General features: G+C 51.7%; 3 protein-coding genes across 3 annotated transcripts; 2 read left to right on the top strand and 1 right to left on the bottom strand.

The window, feature by feature from the left end:
- Nucleotides 1-15: 15 nt before the first annotated feature.
- On the bottom strand, nt 16-2,223 carry CTRU02_204241 (uncharacterized protein; the record flags this gene model as incomplete). The annotated part of the gene is made up of 1 exon (XM_036728333.1): nt 16-2,223. One exon carries the CDS (start codon nt 2,221-2,223, stop codon nt 16-18), a length of 2,208 nt encoding a protein of 735 aa, XP_036580042.1.
- A 3,725-nt stretch (nt 2,224-5,948) lies between these two features.
- On the top strand, nt 5,949-8,764 carry CTRU02_204242 (uncharacterized protein; the record flags this gene model as incomplete). The annotated part of the gene is made up of 3 exons (XM_036728334.1): nt 5,949-6,030; nt 6,117-6,201; nt 6,256-8,764. 3 exons carry the CDS (start codon nt 5,949-5,951, stop codon nt 8,762-8,764), a joined length of 2,676 nt encoding a protein of 891 aa, XP_036580043.1.
- Nucleotides 8,765-13,927: 5,163 nt separating this feature from the next.
- On the top strand, nt 13,928-15,517 carry CTRU02_204243 (uncharacterized protein; the record flags this gene model as incomplete). Its single annotated transcript, XM_036728335.1, has 1 exon — nt 13,928-15,517. One exon carries the CDS (start codon nt 13,928-13,930, stop codon nt 15,515-15,517), a length of 1,590 nt encoding a protein of 529 aa, XP_036580044.1.
- Between the last annotated feature and the right edge of the window lie 1,236 nt (nt 15,518-16,753).

A 16,753-nucleotide genomic window follows, 5' to 3' on the forward strand; every position in this document is an offset into this window, starting at 1 on the left:
GTATTCGCTACTATACTAATCGCGTGCTAAAGGAAAGCTTTTCCAGTCCAAATACCACGAGCCTCTTCTTTCGGGCCTGTCTTCCTTCTTCGGCCACAGTTCTCGAAAGGCCGAGTACACAGGTCCAACTTCGACCACTGCCATAGTGGCTGTGGCTCTTGTGCGATTGTATGCATCCTTGGTCGGCTTGACGGCTACCTCAGAACGGTGTTCGTAGCGGGGATCCCGTTTGACTACCCAGGGGCGGCCTAGGGTGCTACAATACGCACGAAGAATGCGGGGTGCCGAATTAAGGAGTCTGAAATTATACCAACCTTTGACGTATAGTTCTAGCGTGTCCAAAGAGGGTATTTGGCCAGGCCCTCTGGACGTAGCGATGACGTTGAATATAGCCCTTGCTAGAGTCTCGTCGACAGCAACATTGACGAGAAGGTCCTTGATGTGGTACTTTTTGTATGGCTTGAAATCCGGATCTTCCTCAGATGACTCTGTCGTTCTGCTTTCGCTGCTTCCTATAGGTCTCTGGTCTTCATTTATGGAGTCATGAGAGGCACTACGACCCCATCCAGTTTGAGGCTGATGAGGGTCTGTTGGCGGGCGCACTTGTAGACTCAAGGACAGTTTGCGCAGCCGAGGTAATTTTCCCAGTGCTTTATAAACCAAAACTTCTTGAGTGTTTCCTTTAGACCGCAGGATTGTGAGGGATAATTCATCGATCAGCGGGCTCTCCGTGGCGATTCGCTCAACACTGTCTACATCGACAACGTGGGATTCTGCCGTTTCTGCCGTTTTAAGATGAAGGCTTCGTAAGTTTGCCCCCAAAACCGATGATATGCCCATAGAAGGAAGCCACTCCGACACTTTCAAAGTTACCAACTGCGGCGAGATGCTCTCGAGGAACAGCACCGCAGTGGCGCAGTAATTCTCGTTCGGCATGGTCTCAAATTTGATTGCAAGAACTCTCAGGGACTGAAACCTGCAGCTAGCAAGGAACTGAACTGCACCCAGCCCCAGATCATTGCGTATTTGAAGGTTCCGTATAACAGTAAAATCTGTGTTCTTGCTCCACTCCTGCAATTGCCAAGCTTTCACAACTCCGGCACAAGTTAGATAAAGAGAAGTTAGAGAGCCCAGAGAGTGTGGAGCCGTGCTGTGAAGGTGTCTGACGGACTCTAAAGACATTGATTCCGAAGAGCGTGTCGTTGGGAGGCGCAGGCTCACATTTTTCAGAGCAGGTGCAAACTGTGTTAATAAATCCATGTTTATCGCATTTCGGTGATTGTTCCCTGGCTGGAGATCATGGATAATTGTATCATCATGGTCCTCTTCCCATTCTTCCGGGTCGCCCGGACACCAGCATTGAACGCTATGCAAGCATCGAGAGCTCAAAAGTTCTACCTCGTAAGAGTCTAGCCTTGTTTCAAACATGCTATGCAAATAGAATCTACGAAGCTGTAGCCTGCAGTTGGGGAGCCTCGTATGTAGCGCTTTGAGTAGGCAAGGGGGAAACTGGCTACAGCAGGCAAAGAGGAAATCGGTTAGACCCGGTAGTTGCACAACAAGGTCGGCCAGCGGGGCCCATACCGGGCCGTCGTCAATACCTCTATTTCGATGTGGTTCGTCGCCAAATTCAAAGTCGTCGTTATCGATTTCAGCTGTTAAATAGCTTTTTAGCCGCGTGTCGTCATCGTGCATCTCAGAGAAAGCGATTTGCGGTTGCCGCCAAAACTGACGACGCTGAGCTGGTCGCCGAAACACGGGCTTCCGGATTTCCTCTGACTCTGTCGGCAAATCACCGTCTACAACTAGGCGACGCACTGAAGCGAAGGTATCATCGCGGCGAAGTGTCTTGGCGCATAGCTCGATGTCGGCGTGCAGTTGATATCGTACATGGGCTATGTCTTGAGCATGAGAAAGTGTAAACTTGATGGTGCGGACTAATATGCCTCTGGACACATTTTGACACGTCTTGCTTGCCAAAGCGAATGCGGCCAAACTAGCGACGTAGTCATTGTCGTAGAGGCATTCACATATCCGATTCAAGATCTCCGTTGGTAAGGCTTCCAGCGCACTGACTAAGTGCGGGGTCTCGGTTGGTCTAATCTTCTCTGCCTCATCATCACCAGGTGATACAGCGCAGCCGTCGCATTGTTTCCTGAGATTCATCGAATATAAAGCAAAGGCGTCAATGTCTTGATTGTGATACAAGGAGTTCAATGACATAATAAAACATCAACCGAGAAAGTACACTTTGCCATGTGGATGTCGGGAAAACCATCTTCCCGTGGCGATTCCTCATGTATGCAAGCTTTATGCACGCTATGCATGTGTCTTCAAGGGTCTGTATGCATGCATACGCCGAGTCTCCCTAAAAGACACTTGTCTGAATCCTGCATCCATTAGTCTCTCTTAAAATCACTGTTTGTCGAAGAATACCAAGCGTGATTTTGCAAAGATTCGGGACGTGAAAGGGCAAATTTAACTTTGTTTTCTGCCGTCAAGCATGCAACTGAAAGCTCTGCTGGTTCAATCTATTAGTCATAAACACGATCACAGTGAACCACGGTCGTTACGGAGCCTGTTGACCGTGGTTTCAAGCTTGAAAGATTCCTAAAACCAGAAATAACAGAATGCAGTTGGAGTAAGACTTGCTGTTCGTTTTTTTGCTCACCTTTTTAACGACGCCTGGATCGGCCTAACGCGCGTGCCTGGCGTAGAATGGTGTCTACCATGATTTTGTGACGGGAAGATAGTCCGATGTGATCAGCTTGAAAGGATAGCACACTTAAACAGGGTAATTGCCTTCAGGCACTAGACTAGGAGATGAATGTGTCGTCTGAGTAACCGTCAAAGCTTTGGGAGAAATGGTAGTCTTATAGTACAAGTAGTCGGCATGACCATGAGCTGCTCAAAGAGTGACCGGAGTGGCCGACGTTTGACACCCACTCATTCCGTCTGTAAGAAACGGTCTGGTGCGATGTGCGTGTCTGCTTACTGATACTGCTAGCTCTTTCCAGCAGATGTGATGGGTCTTGCTTATTGAAAGCGCATGTGTCGGAATTTCTCGAGAAAAAAGCAGAGAAAAAGGTGGTTAAGGCTTAGAGGCGTGGTGATGCCGATTTCCTGGGCCCGAACGCCATTTCATTAGATTGCTCATGATGGTTCGATGGAATGGTTTCGAAAGAATCGGTCAACGCCGCAACACATCTTTCCTCGTGCACCTCAGGCATTTTTGAATCATTCATCGCATGAGGAAATAAAGCCACGTCGGCGGCCGGCTTTGCCATGGCCTGGTGAGTCCAATAACCTCGAAATGGCAACGAGGCCGGCAAGGGGCACCACTCCGACACAATTTTGAGAGAGCAGATCTTCGTTCTGCTACTTGGCATTGCAAGCGAGCCGTTTGTCTCGATGCCATTGGCAATGGCGAGCGACGTCGACTGCCACGGCGAAACTTGATCCACAACAGCCATCAGGCCTGATCTAGAGTCAGTTTCGGCCGTTGAGGTTGTGACTGCGACCACAGTGAGAGAGAAGGGGAGACATGTAAAAGAGCGGTGGAACTCACGCTCTCCAGAGACACCATCTCCCTTCTGAACACTGCCTCGGACATAAACTATCCGAGCCTATCCTTCGGCTAGCGACCAACCAGGACACGCCGTTGAAGATCTCAGACACCTGTCAACAGCAGGCCCTCGAGATCTAAGGTAAGTGGAGAGCTGGTCCAAAGACATACTTCGACTAGGCAAATTCCTAGGAGAAAGTTGCAGAGAAGTCAAGGCACTAAAATTACACAGGGCAAACAGAGGCTCATCGAGTTATTGTTTTGAGATGTGCTCACTGGCAAGTATATTTTTGTAATGGCTTTGTCGAAATCGAGGGAAGGCCTGGGTTCCATCTTCTTCAGCTAGCCATTGGGGGCCGGAGTATCCCGAAAAGGGGGCGAGGAAACAGGTCTTCATGCTGGCTGAACGCCTCAAATGCAGGTATTTTTGCTGCTTGTTTATGTGCTCATTTCTTAATCGGCATGCGTTGTGATGTTGCCCGTCTTGCGCCTTCAGAATGTTAGCCCGTCACTTCACTGTTTTTAATATCCAAAACAAGCTCTTCGCACTTCACACCCGGTCTCATGAAGGGTAGAAGCGAGGGCGCAGCTGTCAGCTCACCACTACTATGACCGGGGTGTTTTGCAGACTGTTCTAGTGAGACCTTTAGCACGTTCAGAGTCTAGCCTGTGTGCAGTATCCATCAATGTCTCGCGCGGAGACACGAAGATGACGGCGTGAAGTTATCCCTCATATTTTTTTTATTCGGGCTGGACAGGCCGCCCCACGAGCTGAATGCCTGTGGCGGTCCCGACAATCAGGTCGGTCTGGAATTCAGCCGCCGTTCTGAGTGAGAAACCTACTGGGATGTAGAGCTCTGGGCTAAAGCCGAGGAGAATCGTGGAGACAGCTTTTCGGCACGAGGCTTTGATATGTCTTTTCCATACGATGTGCGGAATGTGAAGCATCTCAAGAGACTATTCTCAGATAGAATGGGGCTTCAGCTCTCCACGATATGTGTCGATAAGGCTGCATGGAATCTGCCGATTTACCTAACCTCAATAAACCTCAGTGCGTGATCGGTGATGTACTTTCTCCCAACTGTGAAAACGCCTTGCTTAACACAACCCCTACGTCATAAATTTCCAAGCTGGTTCGTTGAATATGCATCTGGCTGCAATCCCTCAATCTTTGGGGGTCAAAATATCCCACAGGGAGAAGAGGCTCAAGCCCCCGTTCCTCTCACAAACCTCACGACATCTCAGCTTGCAATATTCGGACGCAAATCCATTTCGAGCTTGTGGCGTCTTTTCTTCTCAGTTCACTATGCACAGCCAATGCAGGGCTTCTGGAGAGTCCACTCACTCATCAAATATGACTCGCACGTGCAGGGCGGGACACGTTCTCTCAAGATCCTCGCGACCACAGCCGAAACGCTTTCTTTTCCGTGATTACCATATGCAACCTGCATGCTCCTAGACCAAGATTTTCCTTTTTCCAACCAATGATGTGCACGGAATATGGCCACTAAGTCTCTCCTCACGGCTGAGAACCTCTCCCTTTCCATGATTTTTTCCCTGTTTCCCACTGGTGCTGGTACAGTGGTCCTGATGCAATGAGCCGATGACTGCGTCTCAGACAACAGCTTCCATCGAACCCTTGCAGTGAGAATGACGGGTTCCTTGCAGACACATTAACCTGAAGCAGCGCCGAGAGTGTTAGTTTGGTAGCTAAGGCGAGAGGCATGGCTATCTAGCGACTTTCCAAGGGAAACATTCCTCCCCCCCACTTGAGCGTTCAATATGCTTATCTACGTCCGGAGGGCTGAATGACCGGGTTTCTACGTCCCGGCGATTGATCCGCGAACGCAAGGCACGCTGGAGCTAGTAAAGCCATCTTCGCTAGTGTCCGCAAGTTTGGTCTTGTTGCTCTTGAGGCCCCTCGCCCGGCTCAGTGCAGGGATGGGATTGCTTATGTCTTAATTGACCTTGAGGAAAAGCAACCGTTTTTAGTGCCGAGTCCTTACCATGACAGGACCGCATGGCAATATGGTTGAGGCAATCGCGAGATGAATCCAAGGGAACAAGGACTTTGAGACCCAGGAAGACGCCATATTGTTGGCGGCCGTGGTGACCGGATTTGCCCCCTATCCCTTGAATTTGAGATTCGCGTTCGATCCTTGATTTCTATTGCTCTCTACGATGTCTTCGGTAGTATATAGACTGAGGGCTTCCGACAGGTTCTTCTCGAATGTTTCCCTCTTCATCCTCATCAGCGCAGCCATCTCCTGCATCTCCTTCTTTTGACAAGCTCCGGCCGAGTCATACCTTCGTTTCAATCCGAGGTTCCCAAGAGCTCAGTCTTCGGTAAGTAATAGATAGAGGTCCATCTTGTGCAGCAGTCATGAAGCCGACCACCACCGCCGTGTTGGCCTCCCTCTTTGGGTTGAGCGCTGCTCAGTGCGCCAGGGACAACTGTCTGAGAGGTAAGCTTATACCACCCACCCATGCCTGGCACTCCGTGGTACCGGGAGATCCATGGTTTGTGATCGTCGACTAACACCCCACCTAGCTATTGCGGCCAGTGCTTTCAGCACCCGAACTGGTACTGCCGACTGTTCTCGTTTCTTGGAGGTCACGGTCTTCCCCAGCACTGTGTAAGCTTTCCTATCCCTGAAGCACATCATTCTTTCTCTAACAAGCTTGGCTAGTACCTCAACGGAGACCGTCACGGTTCCCACCACGGGAGTTCTCACCGAGACCCTCACCGTCACCGAGGCCGGCGCTCCTGGCCCCGTCGTCACCAGCACTGTTCTTGAGACGTCTGTCGTCTCTACCACCGAGACCGACTTCGTCGACGTTACTGAGACTATCACCGCAACCACCGAGACCATCGTCGTTCCCACCACTGTTGTCGTTTCCTCTACCCGGACTCTCACCTTTGGCACCACCGAGATCGTGACCGTGACCACCGAGACGCAGACCATCGATGTTACCATCGCCGGCCTTAAGAAGCGTCAGGCAAGCACCGCTGCACCCAGCGCGATCCCCACATACGCCTCTGCTTGCAGCTCGTTCGCCCGCTACTCTTCGGCCTGCTCTTGCTTGGGTGTCACTGCCGGCACAGTCACCTCGGCGGCCTCGACCGTGACCGCCACGGAGACTGTCCCCGCCACTGTCATCGCCACTGAGACTGTCACTGTTACCGTCACTGGCGAGCCCGGCGCGACTTCCACTGTCTTGGCTACTGAGACCGACCTGACCACCGTGGTTATCACCACTGCCGTCACCTCTGCCGTCACCACCTCCGTGACCGCCACGACTGAGGTCGCCAGCACTGTCACTGATGTGATTGAGGAGACCACCTCGCTGACCAACACATTCCTTCTCAACGCTACTTTCACTACGTTCATTACTCGCACCACTTCCAACCCTCCTATCATTAACAGCACCACTTTGACATCCAGCACGGAGTCCGAGTCTAGCACATCTGCCAGCTCAACTGAGTCTACTACCGAAAGCACTTCAGAGACCAGCACTGCGGAGTCTACTACTTTCTCCTCAACTGTGTACTCCAACACTACCACGGTTGCTTCTTCCACCGTGTACTCTAATACCTCGTCTACTATCGAGCCCACTGTAACTCCCAGCTCTTCCGAGTCTACTACTGAGAGTACAGCCGAGTCGACCACCTTCTCCTCCACTGTCTACTCCAACACCACCACGGTTCCTTCTTCTACCTTCTCTTCTACCGTATACTCTAATACCTCTTCTACCGTTGAGTCCACCGCGACTCCCAGCTCGACCGAGTCAACCACTTTCTCCTCTACTGTCTACTCTAACACCACCACGGTTGCTTCTTCCACCGTGTACTCTAATACCTCGTCTACTATCGAGCCTACTATAACTCCCAGCTCTTCCGAGTCTACTACTGAGAGCACTGCGGAGTCTACTACTTTCTCCTCCACTATCTACTCCAACACCACCACGGCTTCCTCCACTGCTTCTTCTACTGTGTACTCCAACACTACTATTGTTCCTTCCTCTACTGTATCTTCTACCGTATACACGAACAGCTCTACCATCGCGTCTACCACTGCCAGCGAGACCGAGTCCACCACTATTTCTTCTACTGTATACTCCAACACTACCACCGTTGCTTCTTCCACCCTCTCCACATCCACCACCTTCCCCAACACCACTACCAGCGCCTCGTCTACCGTGACCGACATCAGCTCCTCGACTATCGCCCCCAACGCTACGAGCAGCACCATCGAGCCTCCCATCACCTCCACCTCTACCAGCGGCCCCTTCACCAACAGCACCACTGTTGCTCCCTCGTCGTCCACCGTCTACCCCAACAGTACCATCACCACATGGACTGATGACTTCTCCTCCACTGTGCCCCCCAACAGCACTGTCCAGAGCACCATCTTTGACTCGACTACGGGGCCTACCACTACCTCTGCCGAGGAGTCGTCTACGGAATCCACCACCGAGGCTTCGACAACTGCTGAGGAGACAACCACTACCACTGATGCTTCCACCACTGCCGAGGAGACATCCACTGAGGCGTCCACCACTGCTAGCACCTCGTCCGAGTCCTCCATCGTTGACTCTGTGCCATCCACGACCACCAGTGCCTCTAGTGCCTCTACCACGATCTCCTCTTCCTCAACCGTCGCCTCCACCACGACGGTCTCGAGCAGCGCCACTCCCTCGCCTACCCTTTGGGCCCGCAACATCTGCCTGAGGGTGATTGACGAGGACCACCTCCACTACGGCGCCAAGGTCGTCGAGGGAACCAACCGCTTCGTCCTCCGGTCCTCTGCCTCCTCCGCGTCCGCCGCTCGCTTCGACCTGAACCTGGTCACCGGTCAGCTCTACCAGTCCAACGGCGAGCTGGTCGCTCTCGGTGCTCCTTTCGAAGCCAACACGCGCCCTCTGAACGGCTTCACCCCGTCCCAGGTTTTGCGCCTCAAGCTCGCGCCCCTCGTGTGCGATGTCAACGGCAGCAGTCTCCCTGTCGGCGCTCCCCTGAGCTGCACGGCCACCGGCAACGACGGCGTGAACAGCCAAACCTACACCAGGCTGTTCTACAACAGCAACGACGCCGAGTTCATCATCCGCATGGCCACGGCCGATCGCGTCTTCAACAGGGTCAACACGCCCATCGAGCTGGCTCCGTTCGCCGACGGAGACTGCGACAGGGAGATTTGAAGAGGTTAACAAGAGCGAACGGTGTGGCATATACTGCGATTCGGCATCCAGACACACAATTTCATAAGACATGACGGCCGATTTGTTCCGAGCCATGTAACTTTAAAGCCATCGTTTTTTTTTTGGGCGAATCTCGGGGATCCCTTTAATCATTTTTTGTATAGCTCTGGGATCCCCCGCTTGACGGATAGCTTAGTTTTGTCTTTTTTGGTCTTTTAGTCACTCGTTTGCCGAATACAAGTCACTCCTTCTTCTTACAATCGTTCCTATGAATGAATGTCTCATGTGCATGTCTTGAATAATGTGAAGGCAGTTGCTTTGATATTTGAATAGGGATCTGACTGTTGGGTCTGGGGCTTTTGTCTAAGACGCAGTTGACGATACTCGATAACATTTACGGAAGGGAAACAACTCTTCATGGGAGAGCCACATTGAACATGCAAAACAATAAATGATTGTTCCTGCAACTTCGTCTCTTGTGATCAATTTGAGAACGATAAGTCGAGTCTATGATATAGCACAAGTAGTCAATGGCTATTCGTCAAGAAGTATCACGGCAGCGAAGCAACTCCAACAACTCCAACGGCAAGAACTCCCTTGGCAAGGCTGAATAAAAAGCCGAGGCACGGGAGTCGGACGGCACGCGTTCCGTAAAGTGGGCCCCCAAAAACGGCATCCCGTTCGGGCCAGGGGGTTTCCACCATCGGAAGGACATCCGAAGGCTATGTATGCTTCACAAGCTGCAATTTCGTCGGCACGCGCAGCCAAAATTACTCATGACGCTGTCCGCCCACTTTCAACTGCCAGTCGAAGCGCAAAGGTTCCCTCATTTGTTTTTTTCCCACATGCCGGGCTCTGCTCCATTCTGGGCCCCTTCGTATCTGACGGAGTCACGAAGCGGAGCACCCCGTTCGGGGCCATGCCTCGGATCATTCAAAGGAGGCGAAGAGGGGACGAAAAAAAAAAATAGAAGTTGGACGATGGACGGAGCCACAATCGAGGCTGATGGGTGCAACTTGCATACGCAGACTATGCGTATGCAGCAGAGGTGTCAGACCTGCTTTTTCGAAAGCCCCAACCACCAACCTGGAACCTAACGATGGATGATCCGTAGTCTGGTTCAGGCTGGTCTGGTCTGGTCTAGCCTCTGGAGCTAGGAACGAGATGAAGTGCACGGATGCTAACATTTAAGTCTGGACTAATATTCAGATGGTGCAAAGTAGAGACGGTTATTGAATTTCAGCCCTAGTTAGCCAAACGCGACAGGCTGTGACTCTCATCCAAAGTTTTGCAAGACGGGCAAGTCTGCTAACATTTCGCTCATACCTAGAATGGTACTCTGTCTACACAAATACAGTAATAATCAGCGGACGAAAAAGAACTCTGCAAAGTAGTTGTATTGCAATAGCGGCCAAGCCGAGGAGGTAAAGTCCAGGAACCCTGGGAGAACGGAACAGCAGGAGACGGAAGCGACCGTCGCAGTCAGAGCATCCCACAAAAAAAAAAGACAAAACTAGGTCCTCCTGGATCACGTCTAGCCCGACGGTGCCCCAATTAAAATAACGTTCAAGCTTTTTTTTCCGAACGGGGGTGGGCTGAGGCAGAAAAGTAATCACAAATGATTGGATCGGACACCGTTCATAACCGAGAGGGATAATAGTGTATACCAAAAAATAGTGGCCAGACCCCGTTTGACGGCAGCGACTGGGGTGCTGGGGAAGAACAAAAAAAAAAATACGTATACTGACTGGTAGTACGTAGACTAGTAGCACGGAAGTGCCCCACTTGACGGAACACCTTCCACCACTGCCACTCATTTGGAACCAGCGGCCATGGTCTCCTTCTTTTTTCTCCACCGTGAAGCTGTGAAGGGAAAGTGTGGAGCTACTTCCCATTTCGCCAAGGAAGCTTCGCCACCACAGGGACCCAAGAACGAAAAAAGAGAGCAAGTACGAAGGAACGAGAGTCGGGAGCAAGATGCAAGTGCAATTTATCGTTGCTTGTTTTTTTCATGACCGGCATCGACGGCACGAGTCAGCCCGTGACATATCGCCTCCTACTTTATTTTGCAACCAAGTTGCTGCAGGAAGATAGGAGAGGAGAGGAAGAGAGGCCCTCACCGCGACTTCCTTTCTGCCGGTAATACATAGTACAAAGCATGAGGTACTCCATACCGCTAGGAAGGGGGAGGGACTTGGAGTGGGAAGAGCGAGATTTCACGTTGAAATGCAGGGGAAGTGGGTTCTTGGCACCACCACGAATCAAGGAGAAACATTTCACGGCAGATACATCAAGAGCGCGTCATTGAAACCATGAGAATATCAAGGGGCAAAGAGACGGGCGGCATGCGAGAGGGAAAAACAAACGGACAGGCAGATCCATGCCAGTGCTTGATGGACTGTTCGAATGCCACCTTTCAAACCTCGATCCCGAAGGCCAGGCATTAATTACACATGTGCCCAGTCAACACACGTGTAGTGTCCAGACAGACAGACTAACAGAGACACAACCGGCTGCTGTGCTCTATGCCTTGAGGTCGTTTCCGACTCCCCATATTTGTTGTCGTGATGCAAAAGCCGCCAAACTGCCGGCCGCTCAGACGCTAGTAGCCGCACTCGCCTAACCCCCATGAGGCAGGCTTGCAACAGAGGTCATCCCGGTCTTCTTGTCTCTTGAGAGAGACCGTGTCTTCTCCCTCGAACGTCTGAACATCGGATTGGTGCTGTGGTTGGAGACTACCCGCCTCAGCTTCAGACATTGGATGCCAGCCTGCTGCAAGCTTCAGATTATTAAGGATGCCGCCAAGATCCAGTCGGTGATAGTTGTCTGTTGCGCTGGCGAAATGAGCCAATGTCGCCTGCCTCACTTTTTTACTCGCAGGTCTTGGGCTATGGGATCTTACGGACATTATTGAGCGGGAACGGCCTGAAGGAGAATGATCTTCTCTCCTATGCCCACGGAATACGATCGATACGTGTACAAGTGCTCTGGGAATGGGGATGAGCCAGGGGCCTGGGCTGGTTGGCCATCAGGGGGAAAATAGGACAGGCTCACAGACGGTGATGAGGTGTTTTGGGGGGGCCACAGTGCCCGCTCCTTACCTGACCCATGAGAAGTGGTAACCCATGGTTAGTGTCAGGGGGTGTTTTATGGGTGGTGAGCTACGCCAGAACGTGAGAAAATGCAGTGCATTTCGCCAGTGTGATACACTGTATCGATGTGAGAGCGTCACATTCACCTGTGCAATCTCAAGCTGAAGATGACAAGAGTGACCCAACATGTGCTGTGGCGCGTGCCAAGACATGAGTCGGCCAGCAAATCAATCCCAGTCACAAACCGGGGGAGAAAAATGGAGCTGTAAGCCTGTAAACAATGCTGGCGCGCTTGGCTGTTGACAGTCGATCCCGTTCTTGGGGGCTCCGACTTTTACTACGTAGCAGGTGGCGTGTGGTCCCAATGAAAGGCTGAGGTGCTATTTTTTGCGTTGCTCTGAGCCCCAGTGGATGTGCATCCGGATAGAGGGAGGTGGGAAGGAGAAGTTGTTAGAACGAAAGAAAAATAAAAATCAAGAAAATCCCAAGCATCAAGCGATCAACTTGGGCGCCTCCACGTGTCGATGGCGGTTCGGATGGCCCTGTCTGGGTCGCAAAGACCACTGCAAAAGTGGAGGAGTAAGCTGCAAGTCAGCGCTTAATTTTGTGATGTGCATGGCTTCTGCCTTGATAGTGTGGCTCCTACGCCCACCGTAATAGGAATTGCGTATCGCTTTGGGCGATTCGCGACTGCTGTCAACCGCCAGTATGCAACTACACGGCAGTGAAGAAGCCGAACAGAAACAGCCCCCTTGGCATGCCTCTTTTTTCTGCTGTTACGAGGGGCCAGTTTTGGAGCTATTTCCTCAGCCGCAACTCATAAGCAGCATGATGCTGATGGTGATGATGACAGAGCGGCGAGTGAAAGTTATCCGTCACCGCCTTTAGAGAATGCAATAATTTCAATACCAGGTGCCATAAAATTTTATTACTATTAAATGGAATAAATGAATAAAAATCATATACAATACCAAAAGACCCCATGGAAAAAAGCAGGGGAAGCAACTTAGGTGGAGCCGCATGGCCCCTGTTTCATCTGCGGGTCCCTGGTCCTTTCCACCGGTTCTTACTGGTTTCCTGCCTGGGCTGGCCGAGTGGCTCCTTCCCCGGCTGTGGTCCAAAAGAATGTCAATCCGAGCAGGAAGGCGAAGGGGGAACAGACGAAGAAACGAAGTGGTCTCATTGGCCTAGTGTCAGGGGCACTTGCTCAGTTGACGATCCAGCAGCGGGAACGTCTGGACTAAAATGGAAATGCGTTCAGGGGTGCAGCTTGTGGCTTGCAGGAGAGCCTGGACGTAAGTGTGCAGTGCAAGTGCAACACGGGCTGGCTGACAGGCAGGCAGGCAGGCACGAAGGCAAGGTAGAGAGGCCTAGTTCCTTCCTAGTACGCAATGGTAGAAAGTTGTTGTTAGCAGATGGGCTGGCTTGCCTGCTTGGACGGAAGGAGAGACGCGACAGGGAAATATTTTCCTGGGCCCTTTTTCCATTGTATTCTACTTTCTTTATTCTGCTCCTCCCCGTTTAACAACCGAACAGCAGGGTCCTTCTTTAGCTTTTTTGCTCCTTCTCCTTCCTCTCAAAAGCACTTCTTCTTCCTTCCGTTTTCTTTTTTTCCTCCTCCTCACTCACGGTTTCCCCTTTCTACGTGCATCACCTTTTTCTCTCACACATATTTCTCAAACAAGCTAATTCTCTCACTCACTTGCCTCCATTGGTCACCCACCACACCCTCACTTCCCTCTACCCCCCCGGCAGACCTCCCACACCATTTCAGCTTCCCGTAATAACACCATTCCTTTCCTTCCCCTTCAGACCAGGAACATCCCTCCTTGCTTCAGCCTACATCAACTACCGTTAAACCTCCTATCCCCCATTCAGCCACTGCGCCTCGTATACCTAACACTCTAACGCCAAGCTGCATACGCTCTTTAAACCGCCCATCCCTTCCCGCGTCATCGTAGCTGATTGACAGGGCCTAGTCCATCTACAGTCGACTGGCAGGACCTTGTTTATAGAGGTCCTCCCGTCCACTCTCCATTTCTCGTCTCCCGTTATCCTCTCCCCCACGGCTATGCCACAGCTCTCATCCTCGGCCTTCGACGTCCCAGTAATCAATACACAAGTCTACGACTCAGGCAATACACCTTACATTATGGGTGAAGACGGCGGCGGCGCTACCCACGCGCCAACCGGTGGAAACAACCACAACCCGGCCAGCGACAACAACCTCAACCAGCTGCCCCCCGACGAGGTCAAGATCAAGCCCAGAATGACCGACTTCGACGCCACCGAGCTTCGTGAAGCCGTGTCGCCCACCGGCCCCATGACCCCGAACCCCTTCAGTCGCAAGAACACGAGTATCGACATTGACGATTACTTCACCGGTCCTCGCGACATCCTCAAGCACTCCAAATGGCCCCTGTTCATGCAGATGCACGGCAGCATTCTGCCCAAGATGATTGTGCCCCTCCTCTGGATGTGTCTCTGGTCTGCCTGTATCACCGTTATCCACATGAAGAGAACCACAATGGCCGTGGACTCTGTCTTGCTTACCGTTCTGGGTTTCGTCGTCGGTATGGGTCTGTCTTTCCGCAGTTCTACCGCCTATGAACGTTATGCCGAGGGCCGTCGCTACTGGGCCCAGCTCATTCTCGCCTGCCAGAACCTCGGCCGCGTTTTCTGGATTCACAGCGGCGACCCCGATGGCATTGAGCCCAGACAAGCACTGTTGCGCAAGGTCGGTTGCATGAACCTGCTTCTCGCCTTCTCGGTCGCCCTCAAGCACAAGCTGCGCTTCGAGCCTTATACCGGCTATGAGGACCTCGAGCACCTCGTTGCCCACCTGCAGACTTTCGCCCAGGAGGCCACTCACGCCGAGCCCGAGAAGATGGTCATGCGCAAGAAGAACTTCTTCAAGGAGACGGGAGAGTATCTCGGTGTCTCCTTCGCCGCCAGTAACCCTCGCAAAATGATCAAGAAGGCGTCCCGCCCCCTCGGCAACCTGCCTCTCGAAATCCTCAGCCACATCTCGTGCCTCGTTGATAAGATCGTTGAGGACGGCCAGCTCAAGGTACCCATGCAGCAGACCCTTGCCTACAACAACGTCGCTCTCCTGAACGACATCATGACAGGCACTGAACGTGTTCTCACCACTCCCCTACCCATCGCTTACACCATCGCCATCAGTCAGATCACCTGGGTCTACGTCATGCTTCTACCCTTCCAGCTCGTCGGTAAGCTTCAGTGGATCACGATCCCCGCCACCGTCGCGGCTGCGTACATCATCCTCGGTATTCTCTTCATTGGTCGTGAAATTGAGAACCCTTTCGGAGAGGACGTCAACGATCTGCCTCTCGAGTTGTACTGCGAGCAAATTGCCTCGGAGCTTGACATCATCGCCTCATTTGAGAAGAGTGAGCCTTACGCATTCATGGAGTCTAACCGCAACCTTCCGCTGTTCCCCGCGAGCATGGCGCCGTATCCCGTGTGGATGACGCGTTCCGACACCCGCGTTCGTGATGCCATCTTGACCAAACACAACACCGTCTTTGAGTTCCGCAAGAGGGCTGTCCTTGAGAAAGAGGCGCTGAAGACTGCCAGCACAACGAAGAAGACAAGTAGCGAAGGCACTGTCACCTCCAACGGGGATCACAATGTGTAGAGACAATGATTCTCATGGTGTTTGTGTCCTTTTTCTTTTCATTTCTCCCGTCTGTTGCATATAAAAGGCTGGCTGGGAATGGGTTTAGCGATTCGCGTCAGGAGCATTTCGGCACGGGAAAACAAACAATATATACAGCACCCTCTCCGAAAGGGTGGCATTTGGCACAGGAATCGACTTGGGTTTCTTTTCATTGTAATGACCTAGTATAAATGAAACAGGTCGGCTTTGAGCGTGGTTTTATCTATTCTCATCCAGATTGGCATTACTGCCTCCACATCTGGTAGATACCCAAATTGATGAAAACTTTTTGAGAATAAGTGTTGAGAAGCCAACCCTGCGTGAAAATCACTAGAACCCGTGCGGCGTGGGAAAGGCGACCCTCCATCACAGAGAGAATCGGATCACGGCACTGACAAAAGACTTGGCTCGAACTGACCAAAAGTCTGGACCATCTCCAGCACGACCGGGGCGGCCCGTTCGTGGAGGCGGACCCTCTTCTTGCCGTTGGTGGGTGTGGGTTTGGTCCCAGAACCAGACTAAGCCGGGGTCTGAAGGGCACATCATACAAACAAAACGCATAATGCTCGCGATCTGCGTCGCGTTCGGCTTCAGGGAAGCGGACATTTCATGCTGTATGAATAAAACTTGACATATCTTATATTATCAGCTTTCTGTCGGCTGTAGCTGTTCAACTTCTTGGAACAACACTTTGTGGCAATGCTGGCTGACGTAAGCAGCCATATAAGCCTAAAGTCTTCTCACGAGATAGTAATGTTTTGAACTCCAGGTTCTCGGTTAATTCGTATGCTTGTACGAATAAACATAAGGAACCATCTAAACAAAGGGTGTATGTAGCATTGAATCCAACTTAGCTTTCTGCCTTGCGCCGCGGAGTTAGATTGTCCAACGAGGAAGGGTACCTTGAAGGTTAAAGTTTAGAGTTCCAAAAAGAAAAAGGCTTGGAAGAAAGCTGAAAAGAAAGGAATGGCAGGTGAGCTGTGCCTAAAAAGGCTGTTTCCAGTGTAGGTAGCTTGGTCCTTTGCCGTGAGCCGTCTAAGTGGCTGGCCTTCCACGACGGAATAGGTGGTTCGGCCGCTGTTGGGCTCATTTCTGTCCATGAGTTTTGTATCACATGCTAGCCGTTTACCCCAGGCTGACTATATTCCAGACTATGTGAAATCGAGTTTAGTATCATGGCCGTTTATCGTCACACGTCACACGAGAATTAGGGCC

Source organism: Colletotrichum truncatum (genome assembly GCF_014235925.2).
Source record: "Colletotrichum truncatum strain CMES1059 chromosome Unknown Contig_0002, whole genome shotgun sequence".
Lineage (NCBI taxonomy): Eukaryota > Fungi > Ascomycota > Sordariomycetes > Glomerellales > Glomerellaceae > Colletotrichum > Colletotrichum truncatum.